At 35.3% G+C, this 25757-nt stretch overlaps 1 protein-coding gene across 2 annotated transcripts; it reads left to right on the forward strand.

The window, feature by feature from the left end:
* Positions 1-2037: 2037 nt before the first annotated feature.
* On the forward strand, positions 2038-25757 carry LOC138333656 (KH homology domain-containing protein 4-like). Of its 2 annotated transcripts, none has more exons than XM_069282159.1 (18): positions 2038-2333; positions 3338-3488; positions 3951-4049; positions 4282-4358; positions 4546-4598; positions 7157-7308; positions 7654-7740; positions 7930-8054; positions 10288-10348; positions 13474-13573; positions 16158-16241; positions 16786-16899; positions 18062-18303; positions 18625-18792; positions 19265-19455; positions 19692-19831; positions 20997-21080; positions 21318-25757. In XM_069282159.1, coding segments are annotated over exons 1-18 (2817 nt in total). In that variant the 5' UTR covers positions 2038-2331; the 3' UTR covers positions 22205-25757. The 2 variants fall into 2 exon arrangements, with proteins under 2 accessions (XP_069138260.1, XP_069138261.1); XM_069282160.1 differs by having other exon boundaries at positions 16161-16241.

A 25757-nucleotide genomic window follows, 5' to 3' on the forward strand; every position in this document is an offset into this window, starting at 1 on the left:
GGTATAGCTGATTTCTTTATGGTTTTTTTTCAATAATGGGAAGAAAGTTACCCTTATTTTTCTCTCTCAGTGTCTGAATCTATTCACTAAAGGCTTTGAAAGGCCGTGAAAAATAAAACACAAAGCTATCACACGCATTAGTATTGCGTTACTATGCAATAGCTTGTTGAAAAAAAAAAGATTAATAGAATTTTCCATCCAATTTGGAGTGAGACAGAAGAATCTTAACCCGAGAGGTAAGGTTCTTAAATCGTCAAACACGAAGCTTTGAATCTCATCCCGAGGGTTGAGATCTCCTTTCTTTTTCTCTCGTCATTTGTGAGCACGTGCTGAAATCCCATGTTGCTCGTCTTTGTCCTCTTTTTCTCTTTTACCATCAGCATCGGGGAATAAAATTTTTACATTATACTATCTTGTATAGTATGAAGAGAGGGAAAAGACATTTGGGTGGTATTTTCAAAATCTATTTGTATCGATAACGTATTTTGGTGTGTTCTGGTGTATGAGTGTATTTTCGTCATCTGATAATTAGATACTTGCAAATCGAGAGGTATGAAATTGTTTAAAACGCGATATAAATCTATTCGTTATTGAACATAGTTATTACAGTGGAAGAAGAAGTGAGATACATTTTCAATTTAGTATCCGAAGTATTGTTCCTAAGTCTAACATGTAAAATATGATTCAATTTCCAATAAGATCGTACTTTTGAATGGAAGGTTTGAAAGTGTTTATTGATTTTTAATTTTTGATGAATACGAAATGCTTCGTCGGATCTGTAGACCAAGTTGATTCCATAGTCGAATAGTAGCCGGAAAAAATGAATTGTAAAGCTGTAACCGGAAATTAGGCAAAGAGTAGCTATTTGGGTTGCGTAGGTTATAATCGGAGTTTTCAGACAGTAATGGAGGCAAAAAATTGGTCAAATATTCTTAGAGCAAGGTTTTTATCAATTTCATAAAAAAATGTGATTTTCTCTTGGAGCGACAATTTGCAAGGGGTTCTTATTCATTTTCAGAATATTGAGATAATCTACTACATGTAGCAAATGATGGCAAACTTTTTGTTATTCTAGCAATTTCTAATTGAAGTTTTTTTTAATATATCTGCGTCGCCATCCAAAACTTCACAACAGTATTCAAATAAAGGCAACATTTATAACTCGTAAATTTTAATTAGTGTTTTCCTGTCTAATATTTATTTTAATGCAAACACCAAATTGCCTAGATAATTTATGTTTTTTTACAAATTTGGTCAATGTGGTGGCTCCATTTACAATTTGAGTCAATAGTAACTCCTAGATGCTTATGGCTATCAACAAATTTAATACTAACGTCGTTAAACTTTAGTTCAATAATATGTTCATGTTCAATAGTTGATATAAGCAGGGCTTCTGTTTTAAATGGATTGAATTTTATCAACCATTTGCCATCCCAATTGTTATTTTTTTATAAATCGTTATTTATTTTCGTTTCAGTTTCTAACAATGAAGGTTCAGAACATAAAATTTAGTACTAGCATCAGCAAATAGTTTCGATAGACTTTCTAGATTGTCAGATATATCATTAATGTAGAAGATGAATAATTATGGACCCAATACTGACCCTTGCGGAACACCAGCATTTGTAGCTTTAACGGAAGTTCTACAATTTCCTACGAATACTTGTTGTCTGCGATTGCTGAAATATTTTTAAACCAAATGTATAGTTTTCCAACAGTACCATAATTTGCTAGTTTTACATATAGTCACTGTGCCTTACCCGATCGAATGCCTTTGAAAAAAGTATGGTTTTTACCAATTGTTGACATAAATGGGCATCCTGGTGGGTCCATGATTTTGTAAACTGTAACTAATTCTCAGATCCCTCATGTATTCAAATGTATACATGTAAAAAGTTCTCTTTACAAATTGATGAGGTGATTTATCAAGACAACACCTTCTTGTCTCGCGCGAAAAAATGTCCGTAGGCTATTTTGAAATGAACTATATTTAGACGACCTTATTATATGAAATAGACTATAGTGCTGTGACGTCACAGCTTCAATATGACAAGATGGCTACCACGGAGGGGTATGCAGATCATTCTTGTTCCCATGAACTTGTTGGCTTACTTCATGTGAATTTAACGGTGAAATCGTTTGGTTGGAATTTGTTTTGCATTAACTGTCAACAGAAACGCAATATTTGGACCACGGTTTCGAGTAGTTGCCAGGACGGATATCGGCCCTGTGAACGCACATGACTTTGTTTTGGATTTTACACTGCAGAAGGCCCAGGCCCGTAGCGCTTCACACACGACGAAGGAAGCTGATGGTGTTTGGTCACATAACATGTCAGTTTGAAGTTAAATATACGATTATCGATTGCAGCTTGCTCTTTATCAAAGCGAACACATGTATAGCATTTACAACACGTTATTGGATAAATAAAATGGAAAGTGCGTGTTAGGCTAGTGGGTTAAACTAAAGCAATCAAGGCACCAGTCACACAAACTCACTGTGTTGTGTTAGTTGGATTTGGGAAGAAGAGAGGCTATTCGAGGGTCAGAGATCGATAAATTCCGTCTGACAGTTCATTCTTCCACATTTCTGACACACACAACACTAAGACTAAGCCTTTTAAGATGTAAATAATAAAAAATACATATAGTGGAAGAAACTGGGCTTGTGTATGCAATCACCTTCGATACCCCAACTGGTATTCCGATCACTTATAGCTATCTCCAGAGATCGCAAATGATCAGAACTTCAACCCCTGGAGTATAGAGGATGGTGTGTGATTTACCTAGACTCTATAGGCCTACACATGTACATTAAAAATTATAAACTTAAAATTAAGCTCATTTTATGTTTTCAAGTATTGGTAATAATAATAAATATTGCCTTTTTATTGTGGCCTTATACTAATCACATGAGTTTGACGTTCTGTCAGTAATATGTAGTATTGTATAAAGTATAAATATAGGGGTATTTTTTTTTATATATTATTGACCGAACCAGCTGGACAGAACATTAAACTTGTGTGTACTAATTAAAGTAAAAAGTGTAATATTGTCTGCGTTATCTAAACAAATCTCAGTTCTGCATATTGAACCAATTATATACCATTAATTAAGAGGCATGTAGCTTAACTACTCCTACACGTGCATGTCACATAGTCATAGCTCCCTTGTGGGTAGAGATTGATTGTTACATCATACTTTTGTAAGCGCAAACACATAACATTGCAATCAATACCTACACACAATGGCAGATAACTATATGTATATACAGAATTAAAGGGTAAACAATGGTTGATTTGTTTAAACTTATTCAATATGTTGAATGTGTATTACAGGTTGAACAGAGTCAGTAGATGGAGTGATGACAACAAAAGTAGTCTAGATGCAGCAAAAGAAGCCGCAGCAAAAGTGAATACTATGCTCATTGCCAAAGGCAAACTGAAACCTTCACAATTATCTCAGCAGCACAGCAACAAACAGATGAAGGTAAACCATATATAAATGTCAACAAATAAACTAATAATTAAAGGTCTCTTTCTGGTATTTGTATATTATAGAGTTATCTGCCCTTGTGGGAAGGTATGGATTGTAACCTCGCATGTTTGCTTACACATGTGTAACATCATACTTAAATATTTAGGGGAAAACAACATGAGTTTGGCTCACAAAATAATGATGACACAATCGATAGCTACCTGCAAGGGCAGTAACTCTGTAATATACAAACACAGAATACCCAGGTATAATCCGCATACAATTATTTATTATGATAAAAGTTAGCTAAATCTTATTCAAAACCATTGAATGTTATATGAACATATTGGAAATATGGACAGACTACTTTTTGTTTAAAAAAAACCCCAAAAACTGATGTAACAGTAATTAAACTAGTGTGTTTTATCTTGAATTGAGATAAAGTTTATACCATGTCTGTTTTGTGTTCTTTAGGTCGGAGCTATAAATAACTTGGTGGTAGCCGAGGTGGAAATCAACGATGTTCCTATTGGATGTAGAAACATGCTTACGCGAGGATCAACACAAGAGGAGGTAAGTCTCTGTGGAGTACAATTTTCTTGGATTTCGAACAACATTTGAAGCTCACGGTGAAACAACACGTACAAACAAACAAAGTTGACTTTACAATGGTAAAAGTCCAGTAGAAGATTATCGGTTATCTCAAATTTTAAGCTGTAGTGTATATTCTAAGTTCAATTTTTGAACAGCATTAGTTTTGTTCTACTTGTATTTCCTTCAGCCAAATCCTTTATGTCTTTTTTAGATTTCAAAATTCAGTGGTGCAGCAGTATCTACCCGAGGGAGATACCTCAATCCTGAGGATCGAGCTAGAAACATGGGGTAGGTATTCATTTATCTTAATGTATACTGCTAGCCATAGTAAACCATTTTATTTAAATATTTGCTTTTTTCAGCAATAACTAATTCTATTACTATTTTGTTTTGACTTTTTACTATCAAAGGTATGTATGTATCAGTGAATAAGAAATGTTTTAGTACAATTTGTAATTGTTTTTGTCTATTTCAGAGATCGTCCATTATATCTCTGTGTTCAGGGTCCGGTCCAGGAATCTGTTGATAGTAAGTTTTATTGTTAGGAATCTGTATTAAAATTTATTTTGGGCAAGTTGTTTCGAAAAGTCCATACATTGATCTTAATATATCTTCAAAGTTTTACATACAGTATTTTGGCCAATGAGTGCCCGTACCTTTAAGTGTTCTTCCCTCTATTTCAAAGCCTCTTGTTCACTAACCATGAAATGAATTCTTTATTCATTAAACAGAAAATATGTATACCATGTCATTTATTTGTTTTATTTCTCATACAAAAGATCAAAATTAAATATGTTCCTCTTTCAGCAGTTTACCTTGAATGCTTTAATATAGGGTTACCGTATTTTCCGGAGTATAAGCTGCGACTTTTTTCCCTGAAAATCGGGAGTGCGGCTAATACACCAGTGCGGCTTATCCGTGGACGAAAACCAAAATCTGACCATGTTTTTGCACCATTACTTCGTGATTCACATGTGAAAATCGTAAATTTACTCGCCAGTTTTGTAAAGTTATGCATCAAACAAATCACTGTAAAAGTGTATAAAAGATCAAATATGCAATGAAAATATATTAAAGCTGAAAATAATTATGTATCAGATGCATGTTCACTCGTAAAATTGTTTAATTCAAGGAAATCCGCTGACAGAAACGTGTTCACAACACAATGGCGGTTTAGTAAAGTTATACACTGAAAAAAAATCACTGTAAAAGTGTTTAAACAATATAACATGTGATGAAAATATAATAAAGATAAAAAATAATAACGTACCAGGTACATGTTCAATCGTAAAATTGGTTAGTTCACGGAAAATCGGCCGACTGAAGCGTGGTTGTTTACAGTCACAACACAATGGCGGACTGATTTCGCTATCGATTTGCTGCAGGATTGTTACCAAGAAAATAATAACTAAAACGTCAAAAATCATCAAATATCAAACAATAAGTTAAATATATGATTTAAATATTATGTGTGTGCAAGAAATGTCCGCAGACAGCAAGAAAACGATCTCTACTTCTGATCATGAATGACTGCTAACTTGCACACGTGTTACACTCGGTCAACATGTGTATTTCTCAGAATCCTGTCGCTGTGATTTCAATGAAATAATCAGTAATCAAGTTTATTCGCGTGTTTTGCATGTTATTTAGACCATTCTAGCGATGTTATAAGCATTGAACAGTCTATAAAACATCATTTTATCGATCTCTGCAGCGGCAAACACCACGAGGTCTTAATGCGGAAGGTTACAAAAATAAGGCTTCGGTGAATTGCATCATGGGATACCTAGTTAACAAACAGTGGAAGAACACTCTAAACGAAGTCGATTGATACAGTAACTCTTTACACTAAGATATATTTAATACACAAAATATATTAAAAAAGAAATATAATCTATTCCTATGCATAACGTTACTGAAGAAAGTATTTTACCGGCGTACTGAAATATGAACGAGAGTAAGCTTGCACACGTACGTGTTACACATATGTCGGTCAACAGGGGAATTTCCTGGAATCCTGTCGCCATGATTATAATGAAATAATCAGCAATCAAGTTTATAAACGTAAATCACATGTAATTTAGAACATTATACCGAGTGTAAAACATCGCACAGTCATATTAAAATCATTTAATCGATCTCTGTAGCGAAAATAATATCCGGAAGTTTACAAAAATAAGGCTTTGGTGAATTGCATCATGGGATGGCAAGTTGACAGAGAACACTCTAATCGAAGTCAGATTTAGGTTAATGATGCAAGCCTTGATAATACAGTAAATCCTTTACACATCAATATAATAAATACGCGAAATATATCAAAATAGAGATAAAATAAAATCATATGCATACTGAAAAGAAGTATTTTAACCGGCAAGCTGAAATATGAGAGAGAGTAAGCGTGAAATCGTACGGCCGCCATGTTTGTTTACACAAAGTAGGCTTACGTAATAGCAGAATAAACATGGAACAGAAACATGACCAAGTCCATTTTGCTAAGATGTTTACATCATAGTGAGTTTAATTTGTTATATATTTACAGTACAAGTTTACAGACAATTTTCGTGATTCTAAACGATCGTTAAGCATTACCCCTACTTCAATAGAGATCGATCATATGTACACAGATGGTTACGTGGGTACATGGGCCTAATTTTTTGGGTGCGGCTTATATAACGGTGCGTCTTATACGTGTACAAAACCTGAAAAAATCGTAAAAAGGGCCTCTGCGGCTTATACACAGGTGCGGTTTATTGTCTGGAAAATACGGTATTATACTGGATTATTGAATGATTATTGGAAGCTTTACTGTTTGACTGTGTGCAGGTTAAAGTCACCATGCTGTCATTAATCTGTTTAATAATTAAACAGCATAAAAAAATTGACTTTTGATAGAAAATTTTTACGTTTTCCTTCAATTTTCACCAAGAAATCTTTAATGTTAAACTGAAAGGCACAAACGCATGGGCACTCACCATTTGTCTAGCCTATCTTTTGTTCAATTCAAAATATGATGTAGATATTTACTTTATTTTTGCTACAAGATGAAAATCCATGATATTATACAAATTTATATTGTCTGTTTTCAGTGGCTGTTGGAAGAATCAATGAAATAATTACAAATGGAATGAAAACAAAAGGGACACGATTCTCCCCAGCAATACGGCCACCTCCGCCAATGCAGCGACCAGCTTTTAACCAGCCACCACCTTTGATGTCTATTCCTAGCTTACCGGCCGGGGTAGGTAGATTGTTAAAAAAAAATGTGTAGAACAATCACGATGGCTACATAAATCTTTCAAGTAAACTTGAAAAAGGAAATGGACACTTGCACTAAATCTAGTGCACTTGAGTAAGAAAATGAATGTCGAGACAATTTTACAGACTATCTTGGAGCAAAAAACTTTATGTGAATCTTTTAAAGGAATTGAGTTGTTATGAGGAAAGAAAAGAAGATTGATCTGTAAGATGTGAAGTCAAAAACTTACCCAGAATAATGTTACAAAAATATTTAAGAGCATTGAACATATCAAAATTGATAAAAAATAATCCTTAATTAAAAGTTGATTGTTCTCTTCTATTTCAGATGATGTTTCTTCAGGAGAAGCTATTTATTGGACTAGAACATGCCCCTCCAAACTTTGATGTTAAGGGCAAGACAATGGGGCCAGGAGTAAGTTGAATTTAAAATATAGAAATCACTAAATATTATACACTCTAATAAATATGAACTTCTGGTGGCACAAAGAAAATTATTGGCAAAAATGGCATAAAAACATGTCATTTGAATTGAACATAGAAGATATTTTATTGAGTAAAGATTATTTTAGGGGATATCAAACGTTAGCTTTTGTATTTCCAGGGATCCTACCTTCAACATATACAGGCTGAGACTGGAGCCAGGGTGACTCTCCGTGGCAAAGGGTCAGGATTTATAGAACCACTGTCAGGCCGGGAAGCCTTTGAACCAATGCAAATTCATATCCAGTTAGTATCTTGATTTGATATCAAAACAATCAAGGTCTTGAAATAAGATATGGTCAAATTATAAGATTAATGCCAGTAAATGAGGAATGGTTGTTCATTTTAAAACTAACAGTCATTTTTATTTAAGTTTTTTTTTAGCTCACCTGGCCCGAAGGGCCGGTGAGCTTATGTCATGGCGCGGCGTCCGTCGTCCGTCGGCGTCCTTCTGTCCGTCAACATTTCCTTTAAATCGCTACTAGTCTTAGAGTTCAGCATGGATTGTAACCAAATTTGGCCACAAATATCCATGGGGGAGGGGGAACAGAACTTGTATAAATTTTGGCTCTGACCCCCCGGGGGCAGGAGGGGCGGGGCCCAATAGGGGAAATAGAGGTAAATCCTTTAAATCGCTACTAGTCATAGAGTTCTGCATGGATTGTAACCAAATTTGGCCACAAACATCCTTGGGGGAGGGGGAACAGAACTTGTATAAATTTTGGCTCTGTTCCCCAGGGGGCAGGAGAGGCAGGGCCCAATAGGGGAAATAGAGGTAAATCCTTTAAATCGCTACTAGTCATAGAGTTCTGCATGGATTGTAACCAAATTTGGCCACAAACATCCTTGGGGGAGGGGGAACAGAACTTTTATAAATTTTGGCTCTGACCCCCCGGGGGCAGGAGGGGCGGGGCCCAATAGGGGAAATAGAGGTAAATCCTTTAAATCGCTACTAGTCATAGAGTTCTGAATGGAATGTAACCAAATTTGGCCACAAACATCCTTGGGGGAAGGGGAACAGAACTTGTATAAATTTTGGCTCTGGTCCCCAGGGGGCAGGAGAGGCGGGGCCCAATAGGGGAAATAGAGGTAAATCCTTTAAATCGCTACTAGTCATAGAGTTCTGCATGGATTGTAACCAAATTTGGCCACAAACATCCTTGGGGGAGGGGGAACAGAACTTGTATAAATTTTGGCTCTGACCCCCTAGGGGCAGGAGGGGCGGGGCCAAATAGAGGAAATAGAGGTAAATCCTTTAAATCTCTACTAGTCATAGAGTTCTGAATGGAATATAACCAAATTTGGCCACAAACATCCTTGGGGGAAGGGGAACAGAACTTGTATAAGTTTTGGCTCTGGTTCCCCGGGGGCAGGAGAGGCGGGGCCCAATAGGGGAAATAGAGGTAAATCCTTTAAATCGCTACTAGTCATAGAGTTCTACATGGATTGTAACCAATTTTTGCCACAAACATCCTAAGGGGAGGGGGAACAGAACTTGTATAAATTTTGGCTCTGACACCCCGGGGGCAGGAGAGGTGGGGCCCAATAGAGGAAATAGAGGCAAATTGTATAAATCGCTACTAGTCATAGAGTTCTGCATGGAATGTAACCAAATTTGGCCACAAATATCCTTTTTGGAAGGGGAACAGAACTTGTATAAATTTTGGCTCTGTCCCCCGGGGGCAGGACGGGTGGGGCCCAATAGGGGAAATAGAGGTAAATCCTATAAATCGCTACTTGTCCTAGAGTTTTGCTTGGATTGTGACCAAATTTGGCCATAAACACCCTTGGTGGAAGTGGAACAGAACTTGTATAAATTTTGGCTCTGACCCCCTGGGCGCAGGAGGGGTGGGGCCCAATAGGGGATTTAGAGGTTAATATTAAAATTCCTTCAGAAAAGAAACAATGAACCTGTATTCAGAACATTACTTGGCATTACAAACCAGGTGAGCGATACAGGCCCTCTGGGCCTCTTGTTTGAAAATAAATGAAATTCGAAAGTGAGAAGTCTTAAGCAATTGGGTTTTATTTCCAAGAAAAAAGTGAACGAAACCTTAATTTATTTACTGTTTTAAAACAAATTATGAAATTGATATCAATATAGGGAACAATTGTTCATGTGTCTACAATTTTAAAAATATTGTTCACTAATATTCAAGGTTTTATCAAGCAGATGATATTCAAAAGTGAGAATTCTTAAGCAGTTTGGATTTATTTCTAAGAAAAAAGTAATGCACACAATAGTTTTTGTGTCGATTCATACTTTGCACATTGGCGGGATATCCAGACTATTTTTGGCTAAAGATGGCAAAGAAACAGGAAATTTGTAATAAAGATACAAGTATGCTGCTATTATTTTTTCATGTTTTATGTTAGAAATTGTCAAAATTTATTGTTGCATTATAAAAAACTTTCCATATTTATATATTTCCTGATTGCTTTGAATTTAATGGTCATTCTCACTGTTCTTTTTTTACAGGCATCAAAATGTTGTTGGACTCCAGCAAGCTAAGCAGTTAGCTGAAAACCTAATTCAAACGGTAAGTACATTTGAGGAAGTTATACTATATAAAGATGTATGCATTCTCTAATTGGCCTGTAGATTTATTTCAGAACATTTCCAACATTTGCCAATTTACACTTGCAGAGCTAGAATCATCTGGAGCTGTGAATGAAGAATGCATGTAATGCACATTTTCCCATTGTCATTGAAAGCATATTGATATTCTTAAATTGTTAAAAAAGATGAAATGTGCTGTTTACTCCCATCAAGAACTGCAAGTTTAGATTGGCTTCAGGCATTTTAGCATATATTTTGTAATTTTAGTAATTTATATTCTTCTTGCATAAAAGAAATTAATAAGATAATTCATCTTTCAGTATTGTAGGGTAAGAGCTTGTGGTTTTCTATATTTATTCCTTTCAGTTTTTATCATGTGATAGCTGATAGAATTTCCTTTCCAATTTCCAGTATAAATTAAACTGATGTTTAGTATTTAGAAGTTCAGGAGTAATGCCGGGAATCCAGACATTAAAAACACCTTATTTTTCTAGCTTTTTTGACAACTTTATTTCAGAATATGATTAACTCTCTATTTCATGATGCAGAAAAGTTACTTAGAATTTAGAACAATAACGCCTTCATTTCCTATGTTACATTGTATTATTACTGACATATATATTATAGCAGGTAAATTTTATTGCTTGTCTAAAGCTTCAATATGGTATTATATATTTTTTTTCTCGTACTTCATCATCGAGAAGACTTGCCTGAAAACGATCTATATTTTACCATTTAAAACAGGCAAGGAATGGTTATATCATGTAACTTGTACCTCATGCTAAATTCACAACTGTTTTACAAGATTTATTTTCTTGTAACCTGTACATATAGTCACCTGACTCTCAGAGATTTCTGTATATTAAGGAAAACTGCCACTGCTGTCAATCAAGTTGATATTAACAATCACCATGCTAACAATGAACTCATGGGTGTGGATGTACAATATTTGGTTTCCAACAAGCCCTATCATTTTGCGTATACATTGTATGTATTACAATTGATATCTTTAATCAACTAGTGCAGCTTTCTTTGTTTCCAGAGTTCTATTTTTAATCTGTTTAACTGTAATTCAAATAGAATCTAGGACTTGACAGAAATCTCTGACACGGTCGCCATAATAGATGTTTGGAAGGCTACAGAACACTTACAGCTTTGTAGTTATATACGCTTCAGTTTGGTGGTTTGGATTATGCTTTTCTTCTTAAATGTTAAAATGCATTTTATTATAGTCGGAAAATAATGTTCATTGTTTTCCTACAGTAATTAGAATATTGCTTGAATACATTAAATAATCAAAATCAGATACTGATATCTGGTAGCATGGTAAACGGTATGGGTACTTTGAGAGATGTTATATACATAGTTAATGTCCATTAGAACTGGATTTTTTTATTGTATGTAAAACAATTCATGCAAATTATACAAGTTTTGATGTAGATGTAAGTTGTGAGATGTATGTATGTGCAAGAAAACCAGAGTGCACGGAGAAAACCCAGATGAGTCTTGAGATGACATTGACCCCTTGACCAATGCCCAATGTGACCATGTATTAGATATGGAGTTCATCAAGACAATGCAAACATCTTTAAATATGGAGTCAAGATTTTTTGTTTGTGGATTTTTAATACCGTATACTATTTTTGTTTACATCCAAAGCAAATCAAATGCCTTTTGCATGAATGAAATTGCTGTATTTTACATACTCAGAATTTTAATGTTGTATAAATCTCATAATGCAGGCATGCATTTAGCTAGAAAATACATAAGCAGGAATTTTGTTACGCTTTCTTTCTGTTATCTAGACTATTTTCCATATATCCTTAGCCTGCTTTACCTATCACTGCTTCTGAGTTTTTAATGTGCAACTGATGTTCTTAATGATTGATTAAGAGCTGAGCAGAAATACATAAAAGAAATAATTCAAAGAACTTGCAGAAGTTTGTTTTCTAGTTTCGTGAATAGGTTTATCCAATGACATGTGATATTATGATAGAGGTTTATCCAATGACATGTGATATTATGATAGAATTGTTTGTGTGTCGTCAGTTCAATAAGTGTAATACTGTTCTGTTTAACTAGCTGTATATATGAATGATTCAAATGATCACCTAAACTAGAAATGAGATAACAATTAAAGATAAGTTCAATTTGATCTGTTGCAAATATATATATATATATATACCTGTACCTGAATAAGCTTGTGAATGGATATGTGTATAGTAATTATTTATAAACTACATGTGTATCCTTGTGTTAAGCTTGTAGCAAATGGGTATATACATACATCATTTAGCCACCTATGATTTCTATTTATGCATAACATAGCTTTTGCTGGCCTTCATGTTGAATCTATAATCCAAGGATGTGAATTTAGAGCAATGTAACTATATATTGTTATCCAGGCTTTGATTTTTTTGCATGTTAATGGCAAAAGGTTAGTACAGAAAAATTGTTTTCTTTGAAATTATTCTGATATTTATAACATTTTTTTTAAATCCAAATTTAACATTGTTCTTTGTGTTTGTCTTGTTTTGTTCTTTAATAGCACCTGCTTCGTTTCGCTCACATTTTGTATCTTTTGTGAAACAGTTGTGAATTTTGGTTATATATATTATCAGATCAGGTGCCTTTCCTCACATCTTAGGATTTTTGAAAAACACAGATTTTGTGAGTCATCTCAAATCTTGTTAAAAATAGTAAATGTCTTTTACTGTTTATTGACAAAATATGAATTGATTCACCTTTCCCTGTATTAAAACTCTGAATTTCAAACTGATTCATTTTGTGAAAGACATTTTATTAAGAGAAAAGGCATCTGCATGATAACTTATCCAGGCATACAACTTTGGGCAACTGTACAAACAATTTTCAAAATGTAAATTTAAAGTTAAATTGAAAAACTGAAATCTTCTGTCTTCAAAAATGATTGGATTATCCATTGCTTGACAGTTTGTCCCATTGATGAGCCTGTTACTGAATCTATCATATAAACCTGTATATTTAAAGACCTACATCCACTGATGTGGAAATGAAATGAATAACAACTTCTTCATTGTAGTCGAATGGAGCAGTAATCATGCCAGAAAACTTATTCTCTTCTAGGTACAACACGATTATGCCCAGTTTCAGCAGGCATTGGTTGCCTTGCCGCCAACCATAGCCCCCGGACCGGCCACCATTCTCGCCGGCATACCACATCAGTGTAAGTGCCTCCCCCAGCAGCTCAGGTATTACGTTTCCATCTGCCACATGTGGCATGGTGGCAGGGCAGCAACTGTTGCTATGGTATGTTTTACTTGTAGGTGATGGCTGTTCCAGACGATCAATGATGGTGACTTGACTATCGATGGACCAAGGCAAAAAAAAAAGACTTTTGGGAAACTGAAAACATTCATTCTTTTCTACATTTAATGTTCTGTATGTTCTTGAGTACAAGATAAAATCAGTAGACATAAACATGCTGTCCATGGTAGTTACACACTACAGGGGGTGGTAGAAGGCTTTTAACGATTGTTGAGTCTTATTTTCATTTTGATTCTAATAGATACAGACAGAAAAAAAACCAATTGACCAACAGTTGTTGAATGTTCTTAACCATTATCAAATTTAGATTTGACTTCAAAATTTTCATAATTGTCACATTTTCTTCTAGTTTTCATTGACTAGTTTTGTTTTTAAATCAGTCGGCCTTAGACTTTCCATGAAAAATAGTGCAATTTGGGAGATATAGTTCTAATACTGGTAACATCCATTCTTCAGACTTGTACTCTAGACATGGGGCTTCTATTTATTCAGTCTGGCGGTGATTTCCTCTTCCAATTATGTTCTCTCTCTCTATAAACTTTGTTCTACTATCAGTTTTCTGACAAGCTGGATTGTATTCTGTCTTTGTTGCTCAAGATACAAATAGCAATTTCTTTTTCCATTTTCATATGTCATTCAGGAGAAGTAAAAGAAGAGATATTTTGATTATTTGTTTTTATCAGGAAATGCTTTGTTGAATATTTGAGCAGAATATTTTCCATTTGCAGATTAGGGAGATTGTCTTAAGAAAGTAATAGTTTTTAAAGAATTTTTAAGTTCTGAGAAAGAATGTCCAGAAATGCTGTAATCTATTATTTTCAGAATGAAGGTGTGCTGTAATAGTTGTTTTGTTTTTATATAATTAACATTCACTTTCAGCAGATTACTCAGAAAAATATTGAAGGAAATCCCAAAAATTTTAATATTTTTTTTTCAGAATCTAAGAAATGGCTGTAATAATTCTTTTATTTTAGAAAATAACTTTGCCGTGGCTGTAATTATCAATATCTGTATTTCAGACATAAATCTTCTTTTTTTCAGAGCCAAAGAAGATGGATATGTTTCTTTTGTTTTAGAGTAGTGTGTGTTGGCTGTTTATTTATGGAGAGTAAGAAGGTGTGTGTACTAAAGTGATGTCACTCTACTTATACTCCTCTCCTATATCAATCTCTGTCTACAGAACATTCTCCAGGACGTCGAGTAGTAACTGGAGACTACTTGTTGACATACAGCCAATGTACTAACAACTGTTGACTTCTTGGTTCCATGTATTTGAGTCCAGAGACTAGTGTGAATATTGTTTGCCTGGAACCCATAGTTTGCTTTTATTGAAGTTTACATGCACCACGCTTCAAGACGCAAATTAGATGTTATGTATGGAATATTTCAAGCTGAAACTGATTGTTTTTCAATGGAGCTGAGAATCTGAAACCATTTGATGAAATTTCCAGCATTGAAAAGACTAGAACCATTCTTATGTTGATTTTTTGTAATTTATGTGATTGAACTTGCTATCTGAAATCAATGAATTTATTAACTGACTATCACTGGGTTGAATTTAAAATCATAATATGATGATTTCGTTGGTCATTGAAATTGATATTAATTGTGTATTACTGTGAAATGCTATACCTTTTGATATTTTACATGTATTCAAGCCTATTATGTAATTGATTTTGTAACTTTTGTAAGAGCCTTTTATAAATCATTTAATGAGAAGTGATGTTTTATCTTTGAGACTATGAATGATATCTAATTTGGATTATCTTATACATATTTACAAAAAAAAGGAAAAAAAAAGAGAGAGAAATTGCTTTATTTGAGCTGATTTATACATGTAACATATTTTTGAGGTACATTTGTATTTATTGTGATATTCATCATGAACTGGTTTATTGGATCTGATAAACTTTGTATCATTGATAAACAAACATATATAACAATATATAATGTACACATGTAATACCTGCTCATCATGTATAATAGTTGTATTATAATGTGGCTCATCGTTATATAATGTACACATGTAATACCTGCTCATCATGTATAATAGTTGTATTATAATGTGGCTCATCGTTAATAATAATTGTATTAATCCAGGTTCTTCATTTCCTACCTAGGGTAATACCAGTTGAAAATATTAACAAACTCCTTGTTTCAGCTTTTACCTTCAGAATTCAGTCTTCCCATTTGGAATAAAATATCTTTGTATATTATTTCAGATATAAGTAGAAGCTGTCATTGCATACATATTAGGTTGTGATTCATACAACGTACATGTATATTATTGCAAATCAAAATCATAACTTCCTTAAAATCAACTTTTCATACCACTCACTGTTAATGCAATAACTTACCTTTGTTTACAGGAGTTATAAAAAAGAAGTTGTTAATGTGTTTGTATGAATTTGATTTCCCTTTGTTATTGATGTCCTAGGGAGTCAGGTGGTCACTTATTAATTGTGTGTATTTCTGTACAACAGCAGCTCCTCCCGGTATGATTGGCCAACAACCAGGGATAGCAACACTGACGTCTGTGGCACAACCGCCTATTCAAAACCACCCAGGTAAGTACTGCATGTAGCGTCTCTGTATTCAATTTACTCTAAAAATTCATGTTAAATCGTTTTAGATGTGTTATATCTATATTCTATTACTTATGAAATTATTGAAGAATAAAGAATCGAAAGAGAATTTGAAAATATGATTCTTTAGTAGGACTATTCAATCTTTGGTGAATAAGAAAAACACAATTTGATCTTTTTCTTTTGTATATAGGGACTGTGTTGTATTGCTTCATCTGTTAATCATAATGTGTTTTAATCATGTTTAAATGAATTAATCACAAAGTGCATTTGTTTCCCATATTTGCATATTACAGAGTTATCTGCCATTGCAAGTTGTTTATGTTAGTAATGTTGTTTGAAAAGCTAAGATCACACCATTCACTTAAGAAATGTCATATTCCGCTTATTAACACATGGCATAACATTCACTAATTAGACACATGGGCAGATCACTCTGTTATAGGAAAATTGACAATATAAGTATATGATGATTATGACCAGTTGTCCTTGTATATTACTGATATAAGATTTGTTAATCCTGTAGGTCTACAACCTGTCACCTCCTTCCCAGGACTGGTCAACCAAGTAGCCTCCTCAGTGGTGATGCCTTCCAGTTCGGCCTTAGCCACACCCACTTCAGTGTTCACTGCAGCACCAGGTAGGTCAATGGAATGTGTGGTAAACACTACACCCACTTTAGTGTTCACTGCAGCACCAGGTAAGTCAATGGGATGTGTGGTAAACACTACACCCACTTCAGTGTTCACTGCAGCAACAGGTAAGTCAATGGAATGTGTGGTAAACACTTCACCCACTTCAGTGTTCACTGCAGCACCAGGTAAGTCAATGGAATGTGTGGTAAACACTACACCCACTTTAGTGTTCACTGCAGCACAGTGTCAAGATGGTAACACTACCCACTAGTGTTCACTGCAGCACAGGTAAGTCAATGGAATATGTGTGGTAAACACTACACCCACTCTAGTATTCACTGCAGCACCAGGTAGGTCAATGGAATGTGTGGTAAACACTACACCCACTTTAGTGTTCACTGCAGCACCAGGTAAGTCAATGGAATGTGTGGTAAACACTACACCCACTTTAGTGTTCACTGCAGCACCAGGTAAGTCAATGGAATGTGTGGTAAACACTACACCCACTTCAGTGTTCACTGCAGCACCAGGTAAGTCAATGGAATGTGTGGTAAACACTACACCCACTTCAGTGTTCACTGCAGCACCAGGTAAGTCAATGGAATGTGTGGTAAACACTACACCCACTTCAGTGTTCACTGCAGCACCAGGTAGGTCAATGGAATGTGTGGTAAACACTACACCCACTTCAGTGTTCACTGCAGCACCAGGTAGGTCAATGGAATGTGTGGTAAACACTTCACCCACTTCAGTGTTCACCGTGACGCCAGGTAGGTCAATGGAATGTGTGGTAAACACTACACCCACTTCAGTGTTCACCGTGACACCAGGTAGGTCAATGAAATGTGTTGTCAAGACTAGGTGTTCATTGTCTCCTTTATAGCTGCCTTGATTTAGGAAGTGGTGATATCGGTAATTTTCTTCAGGCCTTACAAATGGTATTACAACACTTCTCCCATTTTATTGACTAACTTTTCACTCCCTAAGTTATTAACGTAAAACAACACTGAAATAAAATGTATAATGGTCAAATTATTTATTTAATCTGTATAGATTTAATCTGGGAATGATACCCCCAGGTCAGAATCCAGACATGTAGATTTGCTTGTAGTAAAATATCCAATTTGATTAACTACTGTTACAACTATAAGGATTTGAATTAAACAGGCACTGCGGTGACAGGGGCACATCCCCCTCCACAGATGTTGGTTCAGACTACCTGTCCTCCGCCACCCCACCAGCTCACTACCCTGGCCCCAATGGGTCCCCCACAGATGGAGTCCCCGGTACCTACAACGACCCTGGTCACGACAGTACAGCCAGAGTTACAGCTTGTGCCTCATTCCCAACCTGTCCCTATCTGGGCCGCTCCGCCACAACCACTGCCGCCCAGCTCTATGTATGCCCAGGTAAGACAGTATACAGTTCTAATATACTAATAAAACATAATTAACTTATATGTTTTAAAGACCTAAAGACCTTCATTTGTGGACTTTCTTTCAAATACTTTGGAGTTTTAATATTTGGTGTGTTTTCTGGTATCAAGGGAATTAGGAATGAATTAAAAAAAATTAAAGAGACATTTCAGTGTAGAAAATTTTCACACATCACCACTAAACAAATAATTACATTATTGTTTCACTGAGACATTTAGGAATATATATAATGACATTGAATTACACTGGAATTTGTTTGATGGGAATTATAAAGTGACAATTTAACTTATACAGGTAAATGGGCAGTCAAGTCCGGCAATGTCCTTTGCTACTTCAGCACCAATGCTCGTGACTACTTCATCAACTTACACATATTCACCTATACCTCGTGAAGAGCCAAAGAGAAGATTTACTGAGGAAAAACAGGAAGAAAAAGTACCCGAAAATTTATTAGGATATGAAGTAAGTCTCTTGTGCCAAGTTTCAGAGTATATTAATATTTTACATGAGAGTTTCACTAATCATTGAAATTTTCTTGAATATTCCGGAAAGAGAAGCAGATTGTGTATAAATTTAAGAAACCAGTTGGGTTCACAATCAGAGATTTATGAATCTGTAACAAAAAAAACCATGTGGAAAATGTGCAGTCAACAGACTACTTTAGAGAAGAAACAGAAAAACCTTAAAATCAAAGCTGTTGATACAGATCTTCATTTATGAGAAGGGTTTTGTGCGATGTTAATCTTTATTAGAAGGGTTTTATGTTATATTAATCTTTATTAGAAGGGTTTTGTGCGATGTTAATCTTTATTAGAAGGGTTTTACGTGATGTTGACAGATTGTTATGATTTCAGTTTAGCTATTACAGAGATCATATACAAAGTAGTAAGTACTTGTCCTTTTTAATAGTTAAATGCAAATTTTATCTTTGTAGCATGGACCTCCTCATCTAACTAATTTAGTAGTACAAGGCCCCCCGCCCCCAAACACTTCCATGCCCCAACAACAGCTGCAGATCTCTCCCCCTCAGAGTGGAGACGTCCCACCCATGGGAATGCACGCTGTTCCCCCAGGTGTACCTATAGCCTCTATGGCACCACCTGCATTGCCTGGTGAAGAAAACAGGTAAGTCTGGCCTTTATCATTGTTTCCTATTAAAAGAAACTGATTTTTTTAAGTTCATCTGTTCTTTTACTGATAAATGATTATGAGATTAATGTCAAAGCTAGATTTAATTAAGATGTTCAACTTAAATTTCTAAAATATCCCTTTGTGTACAGTAAGTATACTGATTGTTCTAGAATATCCGATTGTATGTATTAAAGTATATTGAATGCTTAATGATTATGATTTACCATCAGGAATCTGATTGGAGGGGGTCAGGTCAATAGCAATGGTATACAACAACAGCCATCACCACACCCTCCTAGTTCACCCCACCCCCCGGGGCAGGAGATACCAGACCAGGATAAGAAACTCATGCCACCTCCCCCACTCCCTGGTGAGTTGATCCTCTTGGGTATAACAAGTTGAAAATAGTCGTTGTATCTCATTTGTGAATATGTAAACAATGAATAATAGAATGGTATCCAATCTGACAAATAATTTTTCACATTTTTGACTTAAAACGAGGAAGTAGAATTTAATCTGTTTAAAAATTTTGCGAATTGGCTATAACTGAACATTTTGCAATTACAGTCAAACCTGCTCTAACGACCGCCTGTCTATAACGACCGCCTGTCTATATTGACTGGTTTTTAGACTCCCCGTGAATTTTTACTATATAATGGCATTGTGCATAACTACCTCCTCTCTAATGTGGCTAAGGACTAGTCATTTTAGCCACATCAAAGTTGTAGAACGACTGGTCGCTGAAATGACTTTTTGAGTTTCGAGTACAGTGTGTGTATAGAAGCGACCCTTTGACCTACTTCCCGTAATTAACTACCTTAGTAAGCAATTGCAAATGGCAGCCATTACTGAAGCCCAAGCTATGAATTGTTTATACAGGATTGTATAGTTTATAACGAAGCGGTCGTAACATTTGAGGTACAAATATGTTGGCCGACTTGAAGATGGAAGTTTAAACCACCGTTTATGCCTATCAAAGACTGAAATTATGTTTGGTTGTGAATGCCATGTGCATGAAAAAAGCTTGAAGCGTGATTTTGAAGCCATAACTGGGATGATTCGGTAGGCAAAATAAAATATGCCGATTTATTTAATGTGTTTCGTTATTCATTGTCGATATTTAGCATTGCAATACTACTAAGAAAATGCCTGATATATGGTCCTATTTCTTGGTAGAAATGATACTGAAAGTTAATATGTGTACCTGCATTGTGATTTTATTAGTTTTGAAGCTATATACTGTGAGAAAACGCCTCCAAATTGATCTTTCATGTCCTGAGATTAATCCGTCAAAGCTGGTTACATGGCAACATTACATACGACTTGTCAGCGAGAAAGTGTTGTACAAAATATCAAATGCATACATTGTCCGAAATTAATCTTGCACAGATGATTCCAGGTACAAAATATTAAATGCATACATTGTCCGAAATTAATCTTGCACAGATAATTCCAGGCCATGTCAAGTCAGTAATTAGGAAATTATTATTTAAACTAAACAATATAGATCTGTGCATTTATAATTTTCTCTTTAGGAATGACTCTGAAGAGGCAAGGAGGTGAAAGACAAGGTGGGATGGATAGGAAAAAGTCTAAAGGGGCTCTAGGCAGTGTTTCTGGTAAGTTGTTGGTGTCATGATGCATTCAACAAATATCAATAAAAGGAATTTTGAGCTAATGGTGTCAAGGAATCCGCAATTAATACCATATACTGTTAGCAAATGTTCAATTTTAACTCAGTGATTAACATTTTGAGTTCTTTAATAAATCTTACCAATATAAATTAACAAAGTTTTGTTACTGATGCAAATTCAATGAACAAGTATTTGACCTTTAGATGACCTTTACTTTTGCAGCCTATGGGTCAGATGAGGATGATGACGACATCAACTCGTCAATGAAACAACAACAAAAGGAAGCCCAGAAGTACCAGTACAACCAGTACTCCAACGCTCCCCAGATCTACCAGCAGGCTGCTCCAGTTATTGTTGGTGAAGCTCACATGTTACCCCCACAACAACAGGGGCTACCCCCAGTCATGGAGCAGCATATGCTACCCCCTCAACAACAAGGAATGCCGCCCCCACCCCAACAACAGGGACTACCTCCACCACCACAACAGCAAGGAATGCCTCCCCCTCCCCCTCCCCAGGAGCAGTTCCCCCAGGGACAGTACCCTCCTCTTTCAGAGTCTCCCAATGCTCAGCAACAACAGGAAATTGTACAGATTAACCAAATCCAGCACCAAGTGCCCTTCCCCAACCAACCTCCCCCCAATCAGCCTTTCCCACAACCACAGATGGCAGGTAATCCACCCCAGGAACAGCCTCATCCATACCCCCAACATTCCTCCCCGAGCCCCTCCCCACAGTTTGTAAATGCTTCCCAAGCTATTGCTGTGACTGGCCCCCCTCCCCCTATGCAGAGGATACCTGGTGAGCAGTTACTGCCCCTCCCTCCAGGTCAGCATCTGCCCACCCCAGAGGAGATTCCCCCTCCCCCACACCCAGGTATGGCCCACAGGATACCACAAGAACAGCTCCAGCCTCCACCCCCAAACTTCCCAAACATGCCTCCACCCCCACCCAATCAGTCTCAATTCGCACCCCAGTATGCCCCTCAAAACCCCCATCAGTTTGCCCCTGGACAGCCATTCCCACCCCAGCAACCTCTGCCCCCTCCACCCCCACCAAACAGTAATATGCAGCCACAACCCCCGCTACAATTCTGGGTGCCTAATTGATGGGGGGAAATACTTGCTTTGAGGAAAAGACTCTCTTCTAGAGGGAGAAGGACACCTACCAGAAAGTGTGTCATTCCTGGGGAACCTTAAAGGAAGCAAGATTCCAGGTCCTTAGTGGTGATTGGGCTAGAACTGGAATCTGGGAACAGCTCAGTGCCACAAGGATGTTATTGTGGAGACGTTAGAGGACAATGACAGCTGGCAGGATTGTGATTCTTTGAGAAAGTTTGAGGTAGGCTATAATATATAACCTACAATACAGTGAACTACTGTGAAATTGAAGTCAATCTTTGGCTGAAGATGGAGAGAGTATCCAAGGAAAGTTGGTGTGGGAGAAGTGAAGATGAGTTCCCATGAGGTCAGATGTACTGAAACATAGAATGACATGTGTAGACTTATAGAGACCATGAAGGAACTGTGATATAACAGTGACCAAAGTGTCACCAAATCCAAAGTGCCATGGAGTGCTGATACTTAGTGTGGACAAAGTAACCATGTCATACCTGTGTATTTGGTACTGCTAGGTGTCATGACATATGTTGGTAAAATTGTGGACAATGTATCAATTTTATCATAACAGTATTTAACATGTCAGTGACACCCCAGTGAAGACATATTTACAGTGTGTCAGATTTGATCTGATGTCATTACTTTCATTGCTGATACAGTAGAAAATTGTGTCTTTACTGGTCAGCCATTCAGCCTGGTTTACTGTGACTGTCTCAATACCAAGTGTACAATATGGTACACATTATACTGTTTACTGACTAATATGACTTGCTGAGCTAGTGCTAAAGACTGAAACTGACAGTAGAATGTATATACTTAATTGCCATATGTATCGACGGTTGGAGAAAGCTGGTAACGTGCAGGAATTCACCATGGTCCTAGATAGCTAATATCCCAAATTCTATGCTGTCAGTGGTACTGAACATTGAACTATGGACATCTATTTCTGGCGTTCTGAAATGTTTATTGTTATTATTATAAATTATCAAATTCATCTGCTAATTCTGAATGTCAGATAGAAATTTCCTTTGCTGTAAATAGTTCTTCTGGTTTAACTTTTCAAATTTAAAATATTTGCATGAAATATTTTGAGTTTCCTAATTATAAGTTTAATTGTGATCGGTTATTAGTTACATTTACAGACATGCTACTTTGTGTATATAAAATTACTTTATTTTATTCCAAGATTGATTTTGCTTCTTCAATGATCATTTCCACAATTTGACAATAGAAGATGATGCTTTGAATCAAGAATTCATGTTCTCATCTCCTTAAGTTCTAACTTTACAGTGTACATGTCTATCAGTGACTATATCTGTAAAATATATAAAATATCTGCTTCAAGTTATGATGTCACATTCATGACTTTCTTGTGATGTTTGTAGCTTTCTGTGCAAAGTTTGTAATAAATTTTAAGGCATGTTTGATATTGATTTGAACAAGGTATTCCCCATTTTACTCTATTGTTTTACAAGTTTGTAACATGATATTTTAAACTTGTAATATATCATTTAATTGCTTCATTTTCTCTTGATCTTGCAGTCTCAGTTGAAAAATTTTACTGCATTAAATATAAATTGAAAATACATATATTACCAAAAAATAATCATAGATTTAATAATTGGATTAGACTAACTGTTGTAAAAAGTACCTGTAAAGTTAAGTTGAATTCTTGCATTGATTTAATTTTATTTGTGCATATAGTACTGGGTATCATTAATTTAAGACAGAATTTGTAACTTTCTACCGTATATATGTTATATATACATTGTACAGTGGAAGTCAAGTGGTACACACCAGTTCTTGTTTTAGCTTTAATAATGATATGTATATTTAAGTTATGTATCCATGCACATTAGGAGTTTTAATTGGCACTCAAAGAATATTATAATATAAATATGAATTATGAGCATTTTATCTTTCACCTATTATACTAAAATCTGTCGGGATGTACCAATAATTTTATATCAGATAAAGAAGTGGTCACTGTCATGTATTCTGCTTGATATATATAGTGCCAAGCTTCTATAATATTCTAGGACTATTTTGCAAGTTGTAATTAAATGCCATATACTGGATTAGAAAAAAAAAATAAACATGTTCAACAGTTGTTCATGGATAGGAGAACAAAGACGAGAAATAATATTGGATAACTACCGATACGTTTTTAAGGAATCTATTTTATTTTCTAAAAACATTTTATTTCAATATCTTGTTATCAATTTAGATCTTTTGTACTTTGATTGATATAAGTGCAATATCTTGAAAATCATGTAACTGGTTATAATTCAATTCATACTCGAGATCATCTAATACAAATTTGTACATATATATATAGTGCCACAAAGTCACCTGTTGCCACAGAACTGTAAGAAAATCAAACTATTTATAACTTCCATGTCAGGTTGATTGAAGACAGGCTTTTATTAAATAGAGTCTTGCTTAATTTTTGTGCTTTTTATGCCAATTGATATGACAGCAATGCATATATGCAGATGAATACTTTCATATTGAATTGGCCTTACTGTCAGTATATAATGTGTAAGATAATATTGAGTGTCAATATGCAAAGAGCTTAATATAAGCATGTTTACATCATAAAAGAGCTATAGATGTGTTTGATTGTCTCATCCATATTGTGCTTTTCATTTTATTTGTGAAGGATTGATATTGTGTGCGGTAATTGGAGAGGAACCCAATGAGCTGTATACCCTAAACCTATTTTTGTATTTGTGCTAATGATTGAGGGCATAACTAGAGGACAGTATGAGGTGAGATTGTGAGAGTTTATTGTATGTAATTATATAATCTATAGGAGAATCATTAAGTAAATGTTTGTAGGAGCTGAGAATTTGTAGCTTCAGTTTGAATATGTACAAAGACTGATATGCAATAGTGCTGTGGATGGATACTTGAGTATGAAACTGAAAGTGGATTGGATATGGAAGACTTTGATGAGTAAAAAAGCTTTGTATACTTTTAATATACATGTATGTATAAAGTATTGAAGTGAATGACATATGTGCAGAATATATATCAAATTATTTTAAATGAGTATGTTTCATATGGGGAGAAATGTACCAGACTGTGCTGCTACTGGATATTTTATACAAAGAATTACCTGATATATACTAATTGTGAAAAAGGGTATTTGATTCATGAAATAACTGTAGAATGGTATATATGTAGTATTGGCATTTGATGGAACACTTTATAAGCTACACAGTCAAACAATATATTGTTGTTTTAATTTATTCTATCGACAAAAACTTAAACTATCATGTATAATGGTTGTATTTCCACTCCAATTTTAGTCAATATAACTAAAAGTTCATATTAAATAAAGGAGTCCCTTTAACAACTTTAATTACTCTGTTACCTCTAGAAAGATCCCTCGGTATTTATTTTATATGAAATGTCTGCCTTGTGTATAATTGTATGCATATAATCTACCAGAAGTATGTATCATTTTGTGATGTATGGATTGTGAATGTGGTGGTGCTCCTATAGATTTATAAATACAAAAAGATCTAAACAAAAGAAA

The sequence above is a fragment of the Argopecten irradians genome, chromosome 10 (assembly GCF_041381155.1).
Source record: "Argopecten irradians isolate NY chromosome 10, Ai_NY, whole genome shotgun sequence".
Taxonomy (NCBI): domain Eukaryota; kingdom Metazoa; phylum Mollusca; class Bivalvia; order Pectinida; family Pectinidae; genus Argopecten; species Argopecten irradians.

Coding starts and splice junctions, on each gene's coding strand:
- LOC138333656 (XM_069282159.1), top strand. Junction 7,309..7,653: donor TTCCTAGCTTACCGGCCGGG/GTAGGTAGATTG, acceptor CTTCTATTTCAG/ATGATGTTTCTTCAGGAGAA. Junction 18,793..19,264: donor AAAATTTATTAGGATATGAA/GTAAGTCTCTTG, acceptor TTATCTTTGTAG/CATGGACCTCCTCATCTAAC.